General features: G+C 27.0%; 1 protein-coding gene across 1 annotated transcript in view; it reads left to right on the top strand.

Moving 5' to 3' along the window:
- Nucleotides 1-21,925, top strand: part of LOC100197596 (cell division cycle protein 27 homolog) — a 60,792-nt gene that overhangs the window by 24,334 nt on the left and 14,533 nt on the right. Inside the window, exons 4-10 of the mRNA XM_065799765.1 lie at nucleotides 3,893-4,009; nucleotides 12,991-13,088; nucleotides 15,334-15,682; nucleotides 16,458-16,584; nucleotides 18,268-18,411; nucleotides 18,600-18,671; nucleotides 18,966-19,107. Of these exons, the coding sequence (XP_065655837.1) occupies nucleotides 3,893-4,009; nucleotides 12,991-13,088; nucleotides 15,334-15,682; nucleotides 16,458-16,584; nucleotides 18,268-18,411; nucleotides 18,600-18,671; nucleotides 18,966-19,107 (1,049 nt within the window). The remainder of the gene's footprint in view (nucleotides 1-3,892; nucleotides 4,010-12,990; nucleotides 13,089-15,333; nucleotides 15,683-16,457; nucleotides 16,585-18,267; nucleotides 18,412-18,599; nucleotides 18,672-18,965; nucleotides 19,108-21,925) is intronic.

The raw sequence follows: 21,925 nt of genomic DNA, 5'->3' as shown, positions 1-21,925 counted from the left end.
AAGACAAGAATAAATGGTAGTATCATCAGCCACCATAGATGTAAGAATATCTAGAAGATCATTAATGTAAATTAAAATAAGTGGCCAAGGATAGAAACTTAAAGTTTAACCCTGAAGTTACAGCATATGAAGAAGAGTGCTGTCCATCAAGGACAACTTTTATACTACAATTGGAATGAAAGGATTTAATAATCTTAAAGATGTTACCTGATACACCGTAAAAAGAAAGCTTATGGAGAAGACCAGCATGCCAAACTTTATCAAAAACTTTGAAATATCAAGACCGATAGCCTTAACCTTTTCACCTCTATCTAATGCATTATAAAACCTATCGGTTATTACTGTTAGCAAATCAGCTGTAGAACAGGAAGATCGAAATCCATATTGATGATCAGAAAGTTATTAAATTCAAGATGAGAGATTGAGTCTTTGTTAATTAAAGACACAAAAACCTTGCTTATGATAGGAACAAGACTATTGGGACAGTAGTTAGACGAGTCAGATTGCCCTCCAGAATTTTTGAAAATGGAGATAACAGATGCTGCTTTTTGGCATGCTGGAAAACAAGGCTGCGATAAGCACTTGTTAAATAGTTTTGAAAGTATAGATGACACCATCAGAGAACACTTCTACAAGACTGCAACAGGCATGTTGCCCGGACCACAAGCTGAAGAAGAGTCTAAGCAGGAAATCACATTAGATACAGAAGCTGGAGTAGTATGAACATCAAGTAATGGATCAATCTGTTTGTTGGCAATTATCATATCAGGATATCAGGTAGAACACAACTAGTGGAATCAAGAAATGATATTGATGAAAAGTTCTTAGCAAACATCGTAAACATAGTTGGACCTGCTCTTGCAGCCAACCTTCAACCATTATCACATCGTCGTAATGTTGCTTCTCTTTCTCTTTTCTACAAATACTATAATGGGCACTGCTCTAAAGAGCTAGCGTCTCTTGTGCCATCTACTAAAATTCATTCTCGTGTTACTCGTCATTCAATTAAGTGTCATCCTTTTTCTGTGACTGTTCCTAAGTGCTCCAAAAACGCTTATTCTTCTAGTTTTTTTCCTCGAACATCAGTTCTTTGGAATTCGCTTCCTTCATCTTGCTTTCCTGATTCGTATAATTTGCAATCTTTTAAATCGTCCGTCAATCGTTATCTTGCTCTACAATCTTCATCTTTTCTCTTACAGTAACTTCCAACTTTAATTAGTGGCTGCTTGCAGCCTGTTGGAAGCGAAGATTTTTTAAAAAAAAAAAAAAAAAAAAAAACAATTCAGCTTTATCTTTAGGTGAGGTGACAAAGTCTGAACCATACAAGAGAGGTGGAATAACAGATTTACATTATTATTGATACTGTTAAAGATTCTCCAGAAGTTACAAGAGCCCAATTTTTGTGATGAAATATGAGATTTCATGACCTGAGAATAGCGGGCTTTGGCATTAGACAAAACCTTTTTACAATGGTTTCTAGCAGTAATAAACAGGCAGCTGTTTTCTGGAGTATTGTTTTGCTGATAGATATGGAAGTAATGGTTTTGATTGGTAATTGAAGCAGCGCAATGTGAGGTAAACCAAGCAAAAGAGGAAGGCTTGACTTGGAATTGTTGAGAGGAAATTAAAGATTCCAATCCAGCCTGAATCCAGGAAGTTATGTAAGAAGCACATTTATCAGCAGGAAGAAGACAGATTTCTACCCAAGGGCCATCATGAAGAAAATCACGAAAAGAGTCCCAGTCAGCTTTAAGGTAGTTGTAAGAGAATCGATGATAGGGGGATTCAGATGACTCGGTGTAGTTAAGGCAATTTTAAAATATTGTATTGTCTGTATGATATTTTGTTGACTACAACATATTTCTGTTAAATAATCAGGTCTGTGAATTGACAAAAAGACAGAAAAAATTAAAATGTGGTATCAAAAAGTATAAATGTTTATAGCAAAAAAACCAGACCGAAGATTCTTTTTTTTTAAAAAAATTTTCTTAGAATCACAATCGCTTATCCAAATTTGAGTAAGATTTTAAATAAATACGTTTTTAAGATAAAATGAACTTCTTAGTTTAATAATCTGTTCTGATTGTTTATTGGCAATTTTTCTTAATTATAAGCTCTTTCTTGGTCGGAATTCTAGTATTTTTTGTGAAAATTGATAGATATATCTATAGTAAATTAATCATTTTTTCAAAAGATTTTAACTAAATTCACATTAACGCTGATTAGCGAAATTGATCTAAAGATTCCAAAATGGTGTTCTTTAGATTCACTATTAGGGGTAGTAAAAAGGTTTTGAAATTTATATAAAAAAAGAAAAGTTTCTTTAAATGTTAAAAAAAAATAAAGTAAAAAAATCATACTGTCTAAAGCACTTGTTTGGACATAATACACTGATGAAACCATGCTAATTCCAAATAAAAGAGTTTGAATAATTTGTAAATCGCCTTAACTACACCAAGGATGAAGAAGAATTAGATAATGGTTTTAGAGAGATCAAACTGTGAACAGAAGCATCTAAGGGTAAATGTGGAGAAACTGAACACTGACTAGGATCAGAAACAAGACATAAGTTGAGTAGAGAAGGTAAATGATTCGGGTTGTCTGGAAAGCAGGTTGGAAAGTTAACTATTTGAGTTAGGGATTAAGAAAGGCAAAAGCTGTGGGCTTTAATGTCTGCAGAGTCACTGACACTAGAGCCAAGCCATTCAGTATGATGAACATTAAAGTCACCAACAACAATGATATTGGCTGATGGATAAAGAAAGGGCTTGGTCAATTTGATCAGAAATAACATCAAAAAGAGTGCAGTCTTGAGATGAAAAAGAGCGATACAGAACAAAGAGAAGGCGATTATCTTTAGATCAGACTAATCTTTTAAGGAAAGCACTTAATAGATTAGTCTGTAGATTCAAACCTAGTTTCCCGACATATGGATGAATTTTTACAAATGTAAATGCCCAGGTCAAGCATGTGACTATTGGAGTCTTTACGAATTATAATAACCATTAACACTAAGATCGCAAGATGAGACAGCTGAACTCAAAATAGTCTCACAAAGAGCAAGTAGGTCTGGTGAACTTTGCAAGAGATAAGGCTCAATTGAAGTAAAGTTACTTCGAAGACCACGAATATTAGTGAATGATAGGTTTAAAGAGCTTGATGATGGCGATGGTTTTTTGTGTTTTATAGTTTTTAGTACTTTAGTCATTTTAAATTTGTTAAAGAACTTGACTCAAAGCATAGATAGCACTCAGTACACTATTTAATAGCCCAAGCAATTGCCTCATTACTATTAATAAACCCTAAGCAGTAACAAAGGGCTCCACATGATGTAGAGATGGTGTCTCGATAAAAATACTTATCTTGGATGAGATTAACATCTGTCCAAGATGAGTATTTTTATTGAGACACCATCTCTAGCCTTTACTCAACTAAGAGCCCCAAGGCAGGGGGTGTTTAAAGTCGGAGTTGGTTTCTCCTAGCCTTTGCCTAAAAAAGCGTATTCTACAAGGCAGGACATGAAGCAGGTTGTACTGGGTTACATGTTGCAAGTAACAGGTTAACTTGACTTTATCTGAAATTAATTTAATTCATTATCTTTCAATCTTAAAGTTTCTTCAAGTATGGTGACTCTACTTTGAGATTATCTTTCATTTTAAGTAAGAGAAGGGATATCACCCTAATACAGTGGATTACCTCTTGGTCTTAAACTTTAAAAATTGTTAGTTAGTTAAGACAAGTGTTTTTTTTCCATATATATATATATATATATATATATATATATATATATATATATATATATATATATATATATATATATATATATATATATATATATTTATATATATTTTATATATATATATATATATATTTTATAATTATTTGAATTTAGGTTAAATGAAGCAGAGAATGCATTACTTGGAAATCACAATAAATCAATATTAAGCGCTTCTAATGAATTTGGTGCATTATCAGGTGCAGCTTTGCAGCTGTTGGGTAAAATATATAGGTAAGGCTAGTTAAGTTAAATTTGGACATGTTTATTATTTATGCTGGGTCTGCAGATGAATTGCAATTTTATATTTTACTGCTTAAAAAAAGTTTTTTTTTTACACAAGGATTATCTTTTTCCAAATATTTCCGGAATTCCGGATATTTTTCTCAATTTTTAGTTTTTCCAGAGATCCATAACGTTTTTTCATACATACAAGTTTAGATAGGGCTTCCAATCGGTTTTAAGCGATAACTGAAAACCACGGTTTTTGGTCAAAACCAATATAAATAAAAACTGTTGGTTTTCAAAAACGGTTTTGGCGGTTTTATTGTATGTCTTTTGAAGGTTTATTTATTATAGAAAAGTATAAAAAATCAAATTTGTAAGTAGTTAAATTTTTATTTTATTATTTAGTATTTTGCTGGAAAGCGTAACCTGTCTTCATTTTCAAAACTGTTCAAGTATTCCAAAAAAAATGTTTGAATATCTCAGCATAGTGAAGGAGAGATCCGAAGAAAAATATAGCGTTTAGGCCCTTTCGTTTTCAAAAAATGCTGTTTTATTCTGTGTACATTTTGATTGGTTTATTTTTTAAAAAAAATCACGAAGCTTGTTGTTTTTTTTTGTTTACAAATATTCGGTGATTTTATTATCTACGAGTTTGAAGTTTTAGCTTAATACTATGGGGCAGAAGTTATATAAAAGCTGAAACGATTTTGTTTAGTAATTTATTCAAACGACTATAAAGAGATTATGGTAGTAAATTGCTATGAGTGAAAACTAATGTGAAAACTTCAATTTTAATGTTTTTACTGTTTACGGAAAGATAAAATAAGAGTCATTTTTTGAATATCTGAATGATGTAAACAAGGAGTTTTTTTACTTTCGAATAAAAGAGACATTTTTGGAATGTGAATACTTAACACATTTGTTTCAGCCATTTTTATGACAATGCCCTGTTGCGTTTAATGTATTTTAGTGGTAGTTTTGTTTTGCTTGATGCTATGGTTAAATAAAGATTTATAAAAAAAAAAAAAATTATATTAGAAAAGCCTAAATTCTACTTTTTAAAAATATATAACAGTAATAATCAAAAAAAAGCGGAAAACACAAAAAATTTAAGTTTAAAAACGTAAATTTCTATTTTTAAGAAATGCAAATCATTTGGATCTCTCCTTAACTACGCTGAGATAAAACGCACAAATAAATTTAAATATAAAGTATTCAAATACTTAAATAGAATAGCCAATTCTTTATATTTAAGAGTTTTTATTCCTTAAAAATACATACAGATATTTTTAGTGTTTATTTTGGTTCAACATGATAATAATGTATAGGTATGTAATAAAAATAAATCACAATAATGTTTCTTATCTTTTTTATTGATTTTTTGTTTCTTATTTTTTATTTCTTTATTTCTTATGATGAAAATATATTTTGAAAATATATCTTCCAGATAAATCATGTCATCAGTATGGAGGTTTGTTTCAAGAGGTTGTTGGAGGGATTTGTAGTAGATGCAGTTCTGTTGTAACATGCTCTGGTGGATCCACAGCTACTTTGCAGAATCATATTTTGTTTCATGGAACTACTATCAATAGCTCTTTGACTGGAGAATCAAGCAGCAGCTCAAATCCACCACCTGAAAATTAAAACCATGGACAGTTATTTACAAAAAATGAACCTTAAAGAAATTTTAGCTGATCTAGCTGCAGATAGTATTTTGATTTATATGATAACAAACTACAAATTTATTAGCTCATCGATTTAACAAAGAGGAAATCATCTTCCTAAAAGTCCAACAAATGTGATGAATTTAATCCATCAAGATTTTTCTGATAAAAAGGAAGTGATGAAACAAGAAATTATTGAAAAAATTAAAATGGGACATAAATTCAGCTTAACGCATGATGAATACACATCTTTGAGGCACAGAAGGTACATAGCTGTCAACCTGCATGAAAGTGAATGTTAAAAAACCTATAAAACTAGCCTCATAAGGATTTCTGGTTCCTTTCCAGCTGAAAATTTAATACAAAATATTAAGGATCATCCATGTTATACAAGAAAAATAATGACATAAATATACCAGTTCCCAAGGAAATGGAGAGTGATTCAGAAGAAGATGAACATAGAGTTAACAATGATAATTTTAATTTTGAATCAGTAAACAACGAGATTAATGTTGACTACCCTTAAATTTTGATGAATGAACAAAAAGTAGTGAAATTCATAAGAATGTCATCAGTTTGTAATCAAATTTTTCAGAAGAAAGTTACTGAGGAATTTGGTAAAGAAATTGACCTGCATCTTGATGTTTGTCATTGTTGGAATTCGTTTTTTTCAATGACTGCGCCTTTGTTAAATACTAAGAAATGCTTATTCCAGACATTTATTGAATTAAATGCTCTTGATGTAATCAACACGCTAGATTTTGAGTCATTAGCTTCATTACATGCTGCTTTAGAGCCAGCAAAACTAGCAGTGGAATTCCTTAGCAGAGAAGATGCAACATTATTGACAGGAGATACTGTTCTTGAATTCATGCTTTCAAAACTATTTTCTATGAATACGGAAATTGCATCTTTATTGCATTCAAAGTTAAAAAAGCCCATCGATGAAAGAAATTATGAAAATGTTATGCTGTTGTTAAAGTGCCTAAAAGATCCTTCAGTTGTTCCATTAAAAAATACTTTAAATTTTGCTGGAAAACTTGCGTTTAGGCTTTTTATATTTACTTCTAATGATGAGGACCACTACTAGCTGAGGCACCATGTACAATATTGAATAGTTCACTTGTTTCTCTTAAGGATGAATTAAATGCACTTCTTAATAAAGATAGCATCACACACTTGTCTAAATCTACCAATCAATTCAAATGGCTTAAGCAAGAGTTTTTGTTGTACCGAAATACAGGCAAAAGAAAGACGGGCAAAAGAACAGAAAATCTTGAAAAAATTTACAATGCGATACTCTCTATAAAACCCACCTCAACATATGTCGAAAGCTTTTTTTTAAGTTGCACTAGTTTCTGCACGAAAATCAGATCATGATTATCTGATGAATTGTTAAAATATTTAGTTAAACTCTTAAAATTTTTTTACAATAAAAATAAATCATTGTTATTTTGAATTATAAACATAATGTTAGAACACTTTGTTTAAATAACTTTTTTTAATAAATAATGCAAGATAAACTTACATAAGTTTTATTAATTAACAAAAAAAACTGAAAACCACGGTTAACCGCAAGTTTTTTTTTAATTAAAGCCGAAACTGCGGGGTTTTTTTAAATTAAAGCCAAAACTGCGGTTTTTTATATATGCGGTTTTTTGGAAACCCTAAAGTTTAAGTATATATTTTTAAAATATACTTCTTTCTTAAGCTTTTTCACTCAGCACTCATACAAAATTAAGAAAAGTTTTTAAAAAAAGTTAGAAACAACTTAGCTGAAAGCAAAGTTTAGAGGAAAATAAAGGAAAATATATTCCAATTTTTTTCCGGATATTTACTCAAACAAATTTCAAACGGATTTTTAAAATAAAGTCTGGATAATCTATGTTTACATAAAGTTACACTTTTTTTCAAATAATCTATATTGATATATTTCTAATACCAATATCTAATATATATATATATATAAATATATATATATATATATATATATACACACCTTAAAATCACCTAAGTTTAGTCACCATGTAATTTCGGTCATTTAAGAAAAAGTTTAAAAAAAGCATGCAAAACTCAAATTTTGCAAACTTTTTTTTCTCAAACAATATTTTTAATTAGTTCAAAAATATGAATCTTTAAAAAAACATAAGAATGTTTATATGCAACCTGCTTAAATAATTTTTTAGGGTCATTCCATGCCAACTGGACCAAGGTCCAACATGGACCCTCTCAGATTTTGATGAAACTTAGTGGGTTTGTCAATATCAATGAGAAAAGCAATTAGGAAAATGTGCCTCCACTTCAAACCACCGCTAACCTAGGATCAACGCTGGTTTTAATAAGATTTTTTTTTCTTCTAATTTAGTAGACTTTTTTTTTTCTGAAATCACTATTACAGTGATTTCAGAAAAAAAAAAGTGGGTACTCATGGGGAAGTTACAAAATCAGAACAATGAAAATTGCCCAAAATGCATTAAAAACAATGAAAATAAAGTTGTTGTACTTTAGTTTGTATTATATATTGTAATACTAAGTATGTATGAATTTAAAAGTAATTCATAATCAGTACTAGAAATAAGTCTTTAGTTAAGCCTGAATTAAACTCAATTTTTAAATAGCCCTAGCTCTTTCCTACCCCCTCCCCCATCCATTTACTTTTTAACATTCACATTTTATCCCAGAACTTAGAAAAAAAAATGTAATTGAACAATTCTCCTTTCATGGTATGTCTGGTTTTATGTCTGATGTATGAAGTGCTTTTATGCCCAAACACACCATTAAACATACACATTAAAACTGAAATTTATTTTTTAATGTTTTCATATAAAACTTATTAGTAGCCTATTAAGTAAAACTGAAATGAAAGACTTTTAGTCTAATTTACCTGATATTTAATATCATGACTATAAACTTTATAATATTTTTTCAATACATTCACGATTCCACTCTTCCTCATTAATTTGACTTATTTGATTATCATTTTCAAATTTAGATTACAACTTATACCAAGTTATAAGAGTTATTTGACTTGTCAACATAGTGCACAAGTTGATTATGAAATAAATAATATTATGTAATAAACAATCAATATAAACAATGAATCTTTTAAATGATTTTTGCTAAAAATTAAGACCAAGGTGGTTTATTCCTATTAGAGGTGCTTCAGGTCTCCATTAAGTATGTGTTTGTGAGTACCACCAAAATGCAAAACTTTTAGCATTACAAATACCAGGTATTTCAGACTATAAAGACCTCTTGACATTAGTTGTATGTGACTAAACAAATCAAGACTGCTTGCTGCACATTTGCCCAGATACCAACACACTAAAAGAGTATCTTACTGCTTTGTTTGATAGACATGGCATGGAAGATATTACCTTTAATCAGCGGCAAAAAGCCAACAAAAAACATGATATAGTTCCAGTCACTCTTATTATCTATGATTTTATTGAAAATGCTTGTCAACAAATATACCAATTAAAAGACCACCATTATATAGCCAAAAATCAATTAACAAGGAATCATATTTAATCATTACCGAGTAATCATATTTTACATAAAATGTAAAAGTGTTTGTAACATTTCAGATCATTTGCAACACAATACAAACTCAGTTCATTGTTTCATATATGAAGTAATAAAACAAAAGATTTGTTGCCTTTAACCATTGCATTTATTTTAGTGATGGTGCATGTTCACAATACAAAAAATTATAAAAACATATCTAACTTATGTCACCATGAACTAGATCATAAAGTATCTACAGATTGGCATTTTTTTGCTACATTACATAGAAAGAGTGCTTGCCATGGTGTTGGGGGCTCAATCAAAAGACTTGTAGCTAAGGCCAATTGACAATCACTTACAGATCCTATCAATTCACCTGAGAAAATGTATGATTAATGTAGGCAAAATATATTTTCAATACATTTCAAATGACGCAATTGTATTATATTGCATAAACTTTACAGATAAGACGGGTGTCATTTGACAATATGTATACTAATGTAAATGTACCTAAAATGCAGCATATAGTTCCACTTGCTTCTCTTTCACCAGGAATTAATATACCATGTGTCTATGATGCAAAATGATTTTTAGGCAATATTGTGGAAATATCTAAAGAAAATCAAGATGTTTTTATCAAGTTCATGAAGCAGTCTATTTCCTTAAACACTATTACTTGGCCACATAAAGAAGATATTTGCTGTGTTTTAATAAGGCATGTTTTGTGCAAAGTTTCATCTTTAAAAGTTCAATCAACTCGTAAATGGTATGAACTATCAGCTCAAGAAAAAACTATTTAGATAAATTATTTCATCTATTTATCTATCTTTTATATTATTATCTTTATTTCATTTATCAATCATTTCAGGTCAAGAAAAAACTGAATTATTTCATCGTACAATAGCATAAGTAACATAATTGAATAACAGCTTTGCAAAATTATTATAAACTTGAATTATTTGATTTAAAAATTGTTTTTAATGTGAATGTTAAAATGTAAATGGATGAGGGAGGGGTAGGGTGTCCCAAAAAACAACATTTTTGAAAAATATATGCAGAGACCCCCTTAATGTGTTCTATCTAATACAAAAACACTAGATTTAAAATTTTTTTGAATAAAAAATATTTTAAGGGGTCCCTCGAATATTTAATGGGTCCCTAATATTTTCAAAAAAAAAAAATTTCTAAAATATGTCAACCTGGTACTCAAATGAAGCGAAATTATATAAAAATTTTAAAAATAATATAGATTTCAAATATAGAATTGTTATTTTTGGTTTTATTACATGAAAAATTATGTTTTTTAACAAAAAACAAAAAAATGCATTTTTTATGTATTTTTATGACAATTTAAATAAGTTAAAATTTTTCCAAATTAAATATTATTTTTGAAATTTTTATACAATTTTGCTTCATTTGAGTACCAGGTTGACATACTTTTAAAAAACTTTTTTTCGAAAATATTAGGGACCCATTAAATATTCGAGGGTCTTGAGGGACCCCTTAAAATATTTTTTATTCAAAAAAATTTTAAATCTAGTGTTTTTGTATTAGATAGAACACATTAAGGGGGTCTCTGCATATATTTTTCAAAAATGTCGTTTTTTAGGACACCCTAGGGAGGGAGCAGGAAAGAGCTAGGGCTATTTAAAAATCGAGTTTAATTCAGGCTTAACTAAAGACTTATTTCTAGTACTGATTATGAAATACCTTTAAATTCATACATACTTTGTATTACAATATATAATACAAACTAAAGTACAACAATAACTTTATTTTTATTGTTTTTAATGCATTTTGGGCAATTTTCATTGTTCTAATTTCGTAACTTCCCCATGAGTACCCACTTTTTTTTTTCTGAAATCACTGTAATAAAGTCTACTAAATTAGAAGAAAAAAAAAATCTTATTAAAACCAGTGTTGATCCTAGGTTAGTGGTGGTTTGAAGTGGAGGCACATTTTCCTTTGACAAAAAAATGTGAAAGACGGTTCTTTGAGTTCTAAAAAAGTTTTAGCTGCAGCCATTTTTAAAGGTCTATAATTTTTTACTGAATTGTATCTTATCAGTAAATTTCTAAAAATGTAGAAGCCTACCTATATTTAGAAACTAAAAAAATATTTCTTTTCACTTCTTAAACTGCAGGTTTTGTATATTGACTCGTCAAAAACCAACTTTTTATACTTGCAAACAAGTTTTTCGTTTTTTTAGGTAGTCATTATGGAAAAAATGTGACATTCAAGAATTCAATGTCAAAGTTTTATTAAAGTAAGTCTAGAGTTGTATTCAATAAAAAAAACTAGGTTTTTTAAAAAAAAATTTTTTAAATATAGAGCTTCAAAGAATGAACAAATCATGTTTTTGCTACTGAATTTTTTATTTTTGGAAAAATCAGAAATTTCAAATGACCATATTTCATGAATCACAAAAGATTTTATGCTGAAGTTTTCAGGAGCTGCTTTTCTCATTGATATTAACAAACCCATTAAGTTTCATCAAGATCTAAGGGGGTCCATGTTGAAATCCTAAAATTTTGGTCCAGTTGGCATGGAATGACCCTTTAGCAAAACAGCAGTTAGTTTTCATTATTTGTGATGTTAAGTTTGTGATACGTTATTAGTATTTACATAGCGGCCAAACTTATGAGATGCTATTGAAAGTTCTGTCAAAGTAGATGATTTCATTTTTAAATTAAATATTTAGTACAAGTTTTTATTTTTCATTTTTTTATTTTTACAATATCAATTATCAATATAATTTTCTGTATGCATCAGAAAAAAAGATTTAATAATTGCATTAAACATCAATAACCAAAAAATAAATCAAGGACAGTTTGACTGTTACAGTTTTTACAATTTTGAATATTTTCATAACTATTTCAAACAATCACCCAGAATATTGAATAATTTATTAGTTTTCTTTTTTATGGTTTTTTTTTATATACTCTCTCAATTCAGCTTTTTTTCAATTTTAATCTTGCTTAAAGTTTTTTGTTTTTTTGTTGTTTTTTTTTATTTGTTTAAAATTAAATTTCTATATAATTGAGTTAAATTGAGATTTTAACCTCTTTTTTTTCCAGTTCTTTTTTGTTTTAGTTTTTGTGTTTCCAGTTTGTAGTCTTTTGTGTTTATGTTTTTGTGTTTCCAGTTTGTAGTCTTTTGTGTTTACGTTTTTGTGTTTCCAGTATGTAGTCTTTTGTGTTTAAGTTTTTGTGTTCTCAGTTTGTTGTGTTTACGTTTTTGTGCTTCAAGATTGTAGTGTTTTGTGTTTACATTTTTGTGTTTCCAGTTAGTAGTGTTTTGTGTTTAAGTTTTGAATTTGAATGGAAAAGTTTGGAAAATTTTATAATTCATTAATAAAATACATAATAAAAGTAGAAAGTCAATATTTTCTCTGACACATGTCAATTTGATAAAAATTAAAAATAATGTTGCTAGAAGTAATGCTTTATCATATAAATGATTTGTTGTTATGAAAAATGTTCATAAATTACATGTTTATATACATTTTCAATATAAATCACTCTTATATAAAATTATTCATATTAAAAATTTATATAAATAAATGTTTATATAAATTTTTAATATAAATCACTCTTATATAAAATTATTTTTACATAAATTGGGATACACAAATATGTTGTATAATAGATAATAAATTATCTCAGTTATTAATTTAAGTTAAATGCTTTAATATTAATATGAACTTATTAATATTAAATTTAATAGATTGATATGTATATTAAATTTATTACAATTATTAAGTTGTTAATTCTGAATGTCTGAAAAGTTTATTAAGCTAAAGTTTAAATTTTTTAGAAAAACTGGCCAATCATCTAAAGCCGCTGAATGTTTTCGTGAAAGTTTACGATGTAATCCTTATTTATGGCATTCATTCGAACAACTTTGTCAAACTGGTAACTTGTTTAATTTTATAAACATAATTTACATTATCTTACATAACAACAAAATTACAAAAAGAAAACACAAGGAGAAAAAAAAAACAGCAAAAAACTTTTGCTTACTTACATATAAACTTGTATATAACTTGTTTATTTTTTGTTAACATGTAATCAAATGTAAATTTGTATTACATATTTTTATCTTTTTTTGTCTGCACTTTTACTTTTTTCTTATAGTTTTTAATTTCTAGTTAATTTTTTATCATTTTTTTTTTATTATTATTAACAAATTTACTTTCTACAAGGAAGCAACCACTAAGTTAGGAGTTGGTAGAAATTTAAGGCATTTTCTGACTTATACAATATACAGTACAAACATGAAAAGTCACACAAAGTTGTGTTTTTATTGATAAAACACCAAATATATTAGCTTGCTAGAGGAGCAACCATTGTAGTATTTGTTAATGAAATTGTTTTTCAGCAGGTAAGATAACAAGGTTCGGTCAAGCACTTGTTAGATAGTTTAGAAAGTGTTGAAGATTTTTCTGGGATCTTTTTAAGATTTTACTGATTTGTATATCTTACAATCAATTAAACTATTTCTTTAGTCAAAAAGAGTTTGCCTATTAGATTTAAGAATAAATTTAAGGAAAAGTTCTTTGCAAATAGTTTTGCTTTGTCCTTAGAAGGACTAAGAAGATCAGACTCTTGTATTTTTGTGACACTATTAAAGATTTTCAATGTTAAGGCCTTTAGAACCTTAATATTGAAAACTTCTGAGATAAATTATAAGGTTTAGTAATCTGAAAATAGTAGATCTTTGTTTTAGATAATGATTTTAAGCTTTAGAGTAAGGTTTTACAATCAAGCCGTCCAGTCATTATGAGCATAAAAGTCACTAGTTCTGATAATATTGACAGGTAGAGAGAAAAGGCTTGGTAAAATTTTGTTTAGAAATATCATTTAAAAGAGAGCATTCTTTGGGAAAAGGAGACCAATAAAGAGTTTTTATTTTTAAGAACATTGCAATTCTAAAATGAATTTTTGTTTTTAAGAACATTGTAATTCTAAAATGAATTTACAAAATTAAAAATTGTTCTAGTGCTCTAATTTAATTCTCAATGTTTTTATGTTTTATAAAATATTTTTGAAATTATTAAAATTATTTTAAAATGTCATTTTGGATGATGACCTCTTTTATATATAGCTTAAAAAAAGAGGTTCTTTTTATTTAAAACCACGTTTCTGTTTTATTAAATTTATGACATATATATAAGCTCTAATCCTCTTAACTCCATTATATAGTGAAAAGTCTTTGTAATTATGGCCTTTTCTTTCTTAAGAACACTGAATATAGTCTAGTGCTAAGATGTGAAAAAAATCCAATTTTTATTCTGTTTTCATTTGAAAAAAATAACTGGTTATATAGTTGATGCCCTCCCGAAAAATCTCTCTACTCTAAATTTAATAATATAAATAATATTATATAAATAAATGAAATAAATTTTAGGTTTATTGTTGTGATTGAAAGTTATGATTTAAAAAAATAATAATCATTTTACCTAATACAAGTGTTAGCTAAAGAATATTTGTTTAAAGAAATAATTCAGTTTAGACTTATCATACAGAATATGAAAAATGGTTTATGAACATTGATTTTGCTGAGCAATAATTTTGTTTTAGAAGTCTTCTTGATGTAAAGGTTCTTCATATAAAGATTTTTGTTTTAGAAGTCTTCTTGATGTAAAGGTTCTTCATATAAAGATTTTTGTTTTAGAAGTCTTCTTGATGTAAAGGTTCTTCATATAAAGATTTTTGTTTTAGAAGTCTTCTTGATGTAAAGGTTCTTCATATAAAGATTTTTGTTTTAGAAGTCTTCTTGATGTAAAGGTTCTTCATATAAAGATTTTTGTTTTAGAAGTCTTCTTGATGTAAAGGTTCTTCATATAAAGATTTTTGTTTTAGAAGTCTTCTTGATGTAAAGGTTCTTCATATAAAGATGACACTAGCGAGTTTCATGATTTTTTGTTGTTTTATTCTACAATTTAGTAAAAAAAAAATTGTTTTTTAAAAATAAAAAAATTGTGTTTATGTTGAAAACTAAAAAAACTATTTTTAAAATAAAGTTTATACTTATAGGTGTAATATAATAAAATATAGGTGTAATATAATAAATAAAATTGAAAAGTTTAATAATTATTTATAATTTTTTAGTTAAACTTTTTTGTTAATTATGTATCCTATTGATAATATATTACAGGAGAAAAAATTGATCCGGTTGATTACTTCAAAACTACCAGCTCAGCTAAAGCAACCCAACCTTCAATCATCAAAAACTCTGAATTTTCTCCATTTGATTTAATTTCGAACTACAAAAATGTATATTCTGAAAATCTTGATCCTGCAAAATCTGGACCCTTGTTTACATCAACTGTTGTCAGTAAGCCAACTTTGCAAGAACATTTGTCCACCGTAAATTATGAATGGAATGATGGGGATTCAGATATGCCACCTCCGCAATCAATTGCTTTAAAAAAAAGTCGTGTTCCTGTTAAAGCGAGACAAAGAATAATTGGAACTAAAACTTCTGATAGTCCTGTCACACCAAAGTCAGTTTTTTAAATCATAATTTTTAAATCATGTATTTATTACTAACTTCATTCTTTGTTTTTCTTTTTTTTTTTTAAACTAAGTTTGTACTCCTGTTGAAATTTTTCTCCTCGGTCTTCCCATGTCTATAAATCTTCTAGTTAACAGTTTAAACATAGCATTTTTTTAAATATAAAATAGAGTTAATGTAATTATCAAGAGAACAATGTAACAATTAATGAATGCAATTTAATCTTACTTTTTAAATTTAATTGTAGACTTAATTGAAAAAACTTTCTTTAATTTTGTATTGTAAACCTGGAAATCGTCAAATATATATTAAAGATAAAACATAAAAAAATAACAAAAAATCAAAACTTTGATTTTTTAGATGCACAAATGGATTTTTCAAAAACTTTGTTCTCAGATGAAATACTGTTTTAAAAAGTGTTTTTTAATCTTTAGTTTGCCCAATTCACCTTCAAACTAGAAATTTGAACTTTAAAAAGTTATTTTTTTTTTTTTTACTTTTAAAACATTTTTATTTTAGGTTAAGTTAGATTTTTTTTTACTTCCAAAACATTTTTATTTTAGATTAAAAAGATTTTAGGACTATTTGCAATTTTGTTGAATATTTTTGCAAAAAAAAAATCTAAACTCATTGCTCAATGGATATTATTATCAGGAAGTGGTTTAGTTTAAGTTTCTGTTTGCTGCAAAAAAAGATCACTCAATTCAAAGCTAATAAATCTATTTTTTTTTATCAGTATAAATTTTAAAATAATAATTTTTCAGTTTTGGTGTTCTTCCTACGGATTCACCTGTTGTGGAATTGGGCTCTTCTCCTAATTTTATCACACCTCCAATATCTAACTTCAATGAAAATCCTCTAAAAGCGCCATTAAAGGCTCCTCATCGACAGGTAATTTACTTTTAGAGTTTGCTATTGATTATATTAAACTTAAAATAAAATTTGAAATCTATTAATGGCTTACACTCATGTTCATGCATTATGTTTATTCATTCAGACTGTTAAAAAAATACTCGTTATATTTTTTAAAAACATAATGCTAGATTTTTAGTGTTTTATAACGTTATTACTGTAATTACTGTTATGTCAATCTATAATTTGTATGAAAAAACATAACGGCAAATACTGTTATATTTTTTTCATACAAATTATACATTGAACGTAATGGTAATTACCTGTTAAAAAACACGAATGTTTATGTATACAGGCCCAGCGAAAGACAGGTACATTGGGTGATTTTCACTCTGGCGCCAAGACTTTGAAGACGCCAAATTTTCATTGCATACTAATTTCTTTGTTTAGAGTATAAAAGTATATAAGTTTATAAAAATAGTTATATAAAAATTGATATACTTAATGTCAAGTTTATATTAATTTATAATAAAAGCTATAATAACTTAAAGAAACTTTTTTTAAATTTTCTAAATTTTGTTCAGTGTATATTAATGTACAATTTTTAAAAATCTTTAAATTAATTAAAAGCAAATCATGCACAGGGTCGCTGAAAGTAAGGGACAAAAAGGGCATTCATGCCTTAAGTACCAAAGTATTAGGGACACCAGAAAAAAAAAAGGCAAAAAAAATAATTATAAAATAATAATTATAAAAAAATAAAAAAAATTTTATTGATGAGATATAAAATAAATATGCTTGGTGATGTGCATAGCGGGAGGCTGAATATGTGTGAATTGTATAAGTGTGAACTGGCATAAGTCCAAAGCAGTTTGAAAAACTGGAATAAGTGCAAATCGTCATAAGTGCGAGAATAAATTTGCAAACATTGGCATGCGTACAAATTCCCACTGATGCATGGGGCACCATGAAACATTGTAATTGTGGAGGCATTTTAAAAGATGTGGCAACCATTTTCATATGGTGAAACAGTTACTACTAGAGTTATGTTTTGAAAAGAAATTATATCATTTGACATCATTAGGCCTGCAAGGGGTTGAAATTTGTGGGTTTTTTTTTATGACAGTAATTTTTTTTATGAAAGTAATTTATTAGTTTTTAAAGCTCATAATTTTTTAAGGAATCTTATTTAATGTGTCTATTGGTAAGTAACGTTTTTTTGTAAACTACAATCCATTGGGCTCTTTACTTCATTAAACAAAATCATTTAAAAATCAACTTGATACTAAAAATAAAGCGATTTTTTTTTGTTTGTTTTTGTTTTTGGAAAGTACCATTTTCAAGATAAATTAATTATAACCTATTAAATTATAAAATTTAAATTTTATTTTAATGTGCCAAAAAAATTTTTTCACCTACCTTCAGAATGTCTAGCACGTATATATTTATACATATATGTGTGTGTGTGTGTGTGTGTGTGTGTGTGTGTGTGTGTGTGTGTGTGTGTGTGTGTGTGTGTGTGTGTGTGTGTGTGTATGTATATATAAGAAAAGTTGTCTATGACATATTTTCATGTTATGGAATCTTTAACTTTTATTAGGACTTTTTTTTGTTGGTAAGATAATATTTAAGTAAGTTACTATAGAATAATTACCTCATAAATATTTGAGAAAATTGTAAATATCTTTTTTCTTTTTTTTTTTTTTTTGCTGTAATTTAAAGACAACAGTGAAAATCAATGGAAGTCGTCACTCATCATTAGGTTTTTCTTCATTTGGTTCACCTTCACCTATTTCTCAGTTGGCTGTGACAACAAACTGTACTTCTTTACGGAGAAGTAATCGTTTATTTGATTCTTCGGCAAAGGTATGAAACTATAGTTGTAAACTCTATTTTATTAACTTTAGTTCAGAAAAAAATTATGTTTAAATTTTAAAAACAGTTATTAAGATTAATTATTAGTAGTAATAATATTTATTATTAGTTATTAAAATTATTATTAGTAGCAATGTTTTCAGAATCTATACCTCCTTTATTTAGCATGTTACATTTAGGATATTAAAAAAACACCTCGAGTTAGGTTTGCAGACTCCAATAAACCAATCACTACTGCTCGTAAAACAAAGGTATTGTTATTAAAAATGAAAAGTTTTATGTTTTTTGAAATATAGTATATAAAATTTTTTAAATTTATAATTAATTTTTGAAATATAATAATAATTAATTAAATTAATTAAATATAATCATAATTAATTTAGGCTAGTATGACAATACTTTTAAATAAGTAAAACCAAAACTAAAAAAACTTTTTATGTTTAAAATTACAAAAAGAATCAATTAAAGGTACTGCACAATATTTTTGTAGATTTGTTTTTTAGAACTTTTATTAAATTTTATTCCTATTCATATTTTTTGTAAAGTCTCGTCTCACTCATGTCTCACAACCATTAACCCCTACAATTCAAAATATTCAATCAGCTGCTAAAAACGAAAATCTCATAAATGAAATCAAAGATGAAAAACCCACATCAATTTCTTTATCTCCAATTCAACAAAATTCAGGTAATTTTTTTTTATATTTTGCTGATTTTTGTATTAGTTGCTTTTTGAAATATTTTGTGAGGTTGTTGTATGTCTTCACTCCTGTAACTTAAAAATTGTGGAAATTCCTTGATAATCCAAGATTAGTATTCCTAGTGTTATAATTATGAATTTATAATAGAAAAGAAAGTTGATGTCTAAATTTGAAAAAAACATTTTTTAAAAACAATATAATTTTATTAATGTTTTCAACTAATTTGGTTTTTGAGCCTAAGGATTTTATTACTTGGAGGTTTTTGATAGAAAAAAATAATTTTTTTTTTTTCCTACCTTTCTAACTACTATAAGTACAAATTAAAATAAGTATGTCTTCGAAAGGTACCGTGATTTGAAGTTACTCTGCTGTGAGCCTTCTTGATCATTTTTTAGTTTTATGTTTTTTTGTTGTTGTTTTTTTTAGTGTAGTGGTAAAGCGCTGCTTATGAAGCAAGCGCTTTAGCACTATTACCATTTCATTTTACCACTATTACCATTTTCATTTCATCTTGTAGCTTTTTTAATTATTTTTGTTTTCACAATTTTCAAGATAAAAGTTTATCATATAAAAGTATAACATATTTTGCATTTCATCAAAAATTTTAAAGTATTATTTATTTCTTAAGTTAAAACTTAAAATAAGAATTTATTTTACTTTAACATTTTTTAAACAATGCTTATATTTCTTTTAGATTATTACATCTCTTTTTCTTTGTTTAGTTTTTTTTTCTTCTTCTTTGTTTTCTTAATTCGTTTAATGCTTCATTTAATTCTGTGATTAAACTTTTAGCATTAGGTTGTTTTAAAAATTTGTACCAACAAAAAACTAGTTATAACTGTCTACCAATTGCCTAATGATACCTAAAAGATACTTTTAACATTTTTGCTTTTCTTTATAAAAAAAGAGATTTTCTTCAACCATCACATACCGATAAGCTCGATGTCTCAAAAAAAGAAAACCAATTGCCAGCTGATCAAATTAAGCTTGGTACAGCTGTCAGATTTATTTTATGCTCCTAATATGTGCCAGAGAACCTTAAAAACACAAATTAAAATATGATTGCATTGATATTTCTCCAGATATCCAAATAGATTTCTGGAATAACAAATTAAAAATATTTTTTTTGTCATCAAATAATTAAAACAGTAAAGCTATCGTTCATCAATTACTTTATGCTATATATTTACTTAGGTGAGGCATTATTTATACAAATAAATTTTTCTTATTTGTATGCGTATATTTATTATTATAGGGATTCCCAAGTGCCGAGACATATTGGAGTAATTGGTCAGCTTTATGTGAATAAAAATTTGATCAAAATTCCTAAAAATTTTATTCACGTAAAGCTGAGCAATCACTCGAAAAACGCTGAGTAAAAGCAATTGCTTTTTTTTTCACCCGGATTCACTCGACCTATTTAAAAATTTATGTATGAATTTAAATTATAAAATAAGTTTTGTGTTAATTAAAATTGCTAAATCAATCTATTTATTGAGGTATTAACAAAAAAACATTTATTGTTTTGCCATTATACTTCCGGTTGAGAGGTTAGTATAAACTTAATATTTTTTTGTTGTAAAATATCTGCTTTGAATAATAAATGTACTTACCGCAGAGTTTTTCAAACAATTTTCACAAATAGATTAGGGTTTTTCTCTTGAAAAAATGTTTGCGTTTTAGTTCAACTGGAGACTTTTGACAAAAAAAAAATTGTAATTAATCAAAGAATACCCATTTTCTACTTTGTTTTATTTTTATTTTACATTAAAATATTTTGTTTTCATTTACCGTGAAGTTAATTTACTCTATTCTCTTACTAAATCCAAATAAAAAGTAAAAATTGTTGTTTTGGTTTTAATATTTTATCAGTAAAACATAACCATAATTTTTAAATTTGTATATCTTATATCTATAGCACTAATATTAATTTTTAAAATAAAGATCTCAAGTAAACACTTTAAAAGTTAGACTTTTAAAGCGTTTACTTGAGATCATTATTTTTATTCGGTTATTACATGAATTATATATGTTTATTAGCCAAAATCATTTGTTGCGGTCTTCACAGTTTTGCACAGGGAAAAAGATTAAAATGGTAGCTTCTCAATTTGAAAAATCTCAATATTTATACTTTTTTTGGCTAGATTTTTAAAACGCCTAAATTGTATTGTGGTTCTACTATATGCTTTGTAATAATTTTAAATTAAAAGATTCAAATGGTCTATTCAAATACTATCATTTACCAAGATCAGAAAGTGTACAAAAAACCTATTTGAAGTTGTTTAAAACAAGTTTATAAAAAGAGAGATAAAATACAAACAACTTGCGTGATATTATTATTATTCCAGTTAAACAATGAGAAAAAATGAAAAAAAGCTGACTTAAAAAATAAAACTTAAATCAATCATAAAAACAAAGTGATATGCTGAAACAAAAATACAATTCAACAAAGAGAAAGTTATAGTTATAAAAATTAAGAAAAGGACCCTTCATATATACAAGTTCACAAATAAAATTTTCAAAATGTTAAAATTGCTTTCATCTCAAAAAAATTGCAATGGGAACAAACATTAAGTTTTTTATAAATTTAACTAATGGTTTTAACATAACAAAACCAGATTGCCAAATTTGACTTTTAACAAAATTAGATTAAAAAACTCGATTTTAAAATAATTTCAGTTTTTTAATTTCTCCTAATCATATATTGAATTTAATGTTTTTTTAACAATTACTAATTAAGGTATTATTTTGTTTAATTTAAAAATATTTGATGTATTGGTCACTAGCAGATATGATTAAAAAACA

The sequence above is a fragment of the Hydra vulgaris genome, chromosome 06, assembly GCF_038396675.1.
Source record: "Hydra vulgaris chromosome 06, alternate assembly HydraT2T_AEP".
NCBI lineage: Eukaryota > Metazoa > Cnidaria > Hydrozoa > Anthoathecata > Hydridae > Hydra > Hydra vulgaris.
Note: the sequence above shows the minus strand (reverse complement) of the source record. Positions and strands in the feature narration are given on the sequence as shown.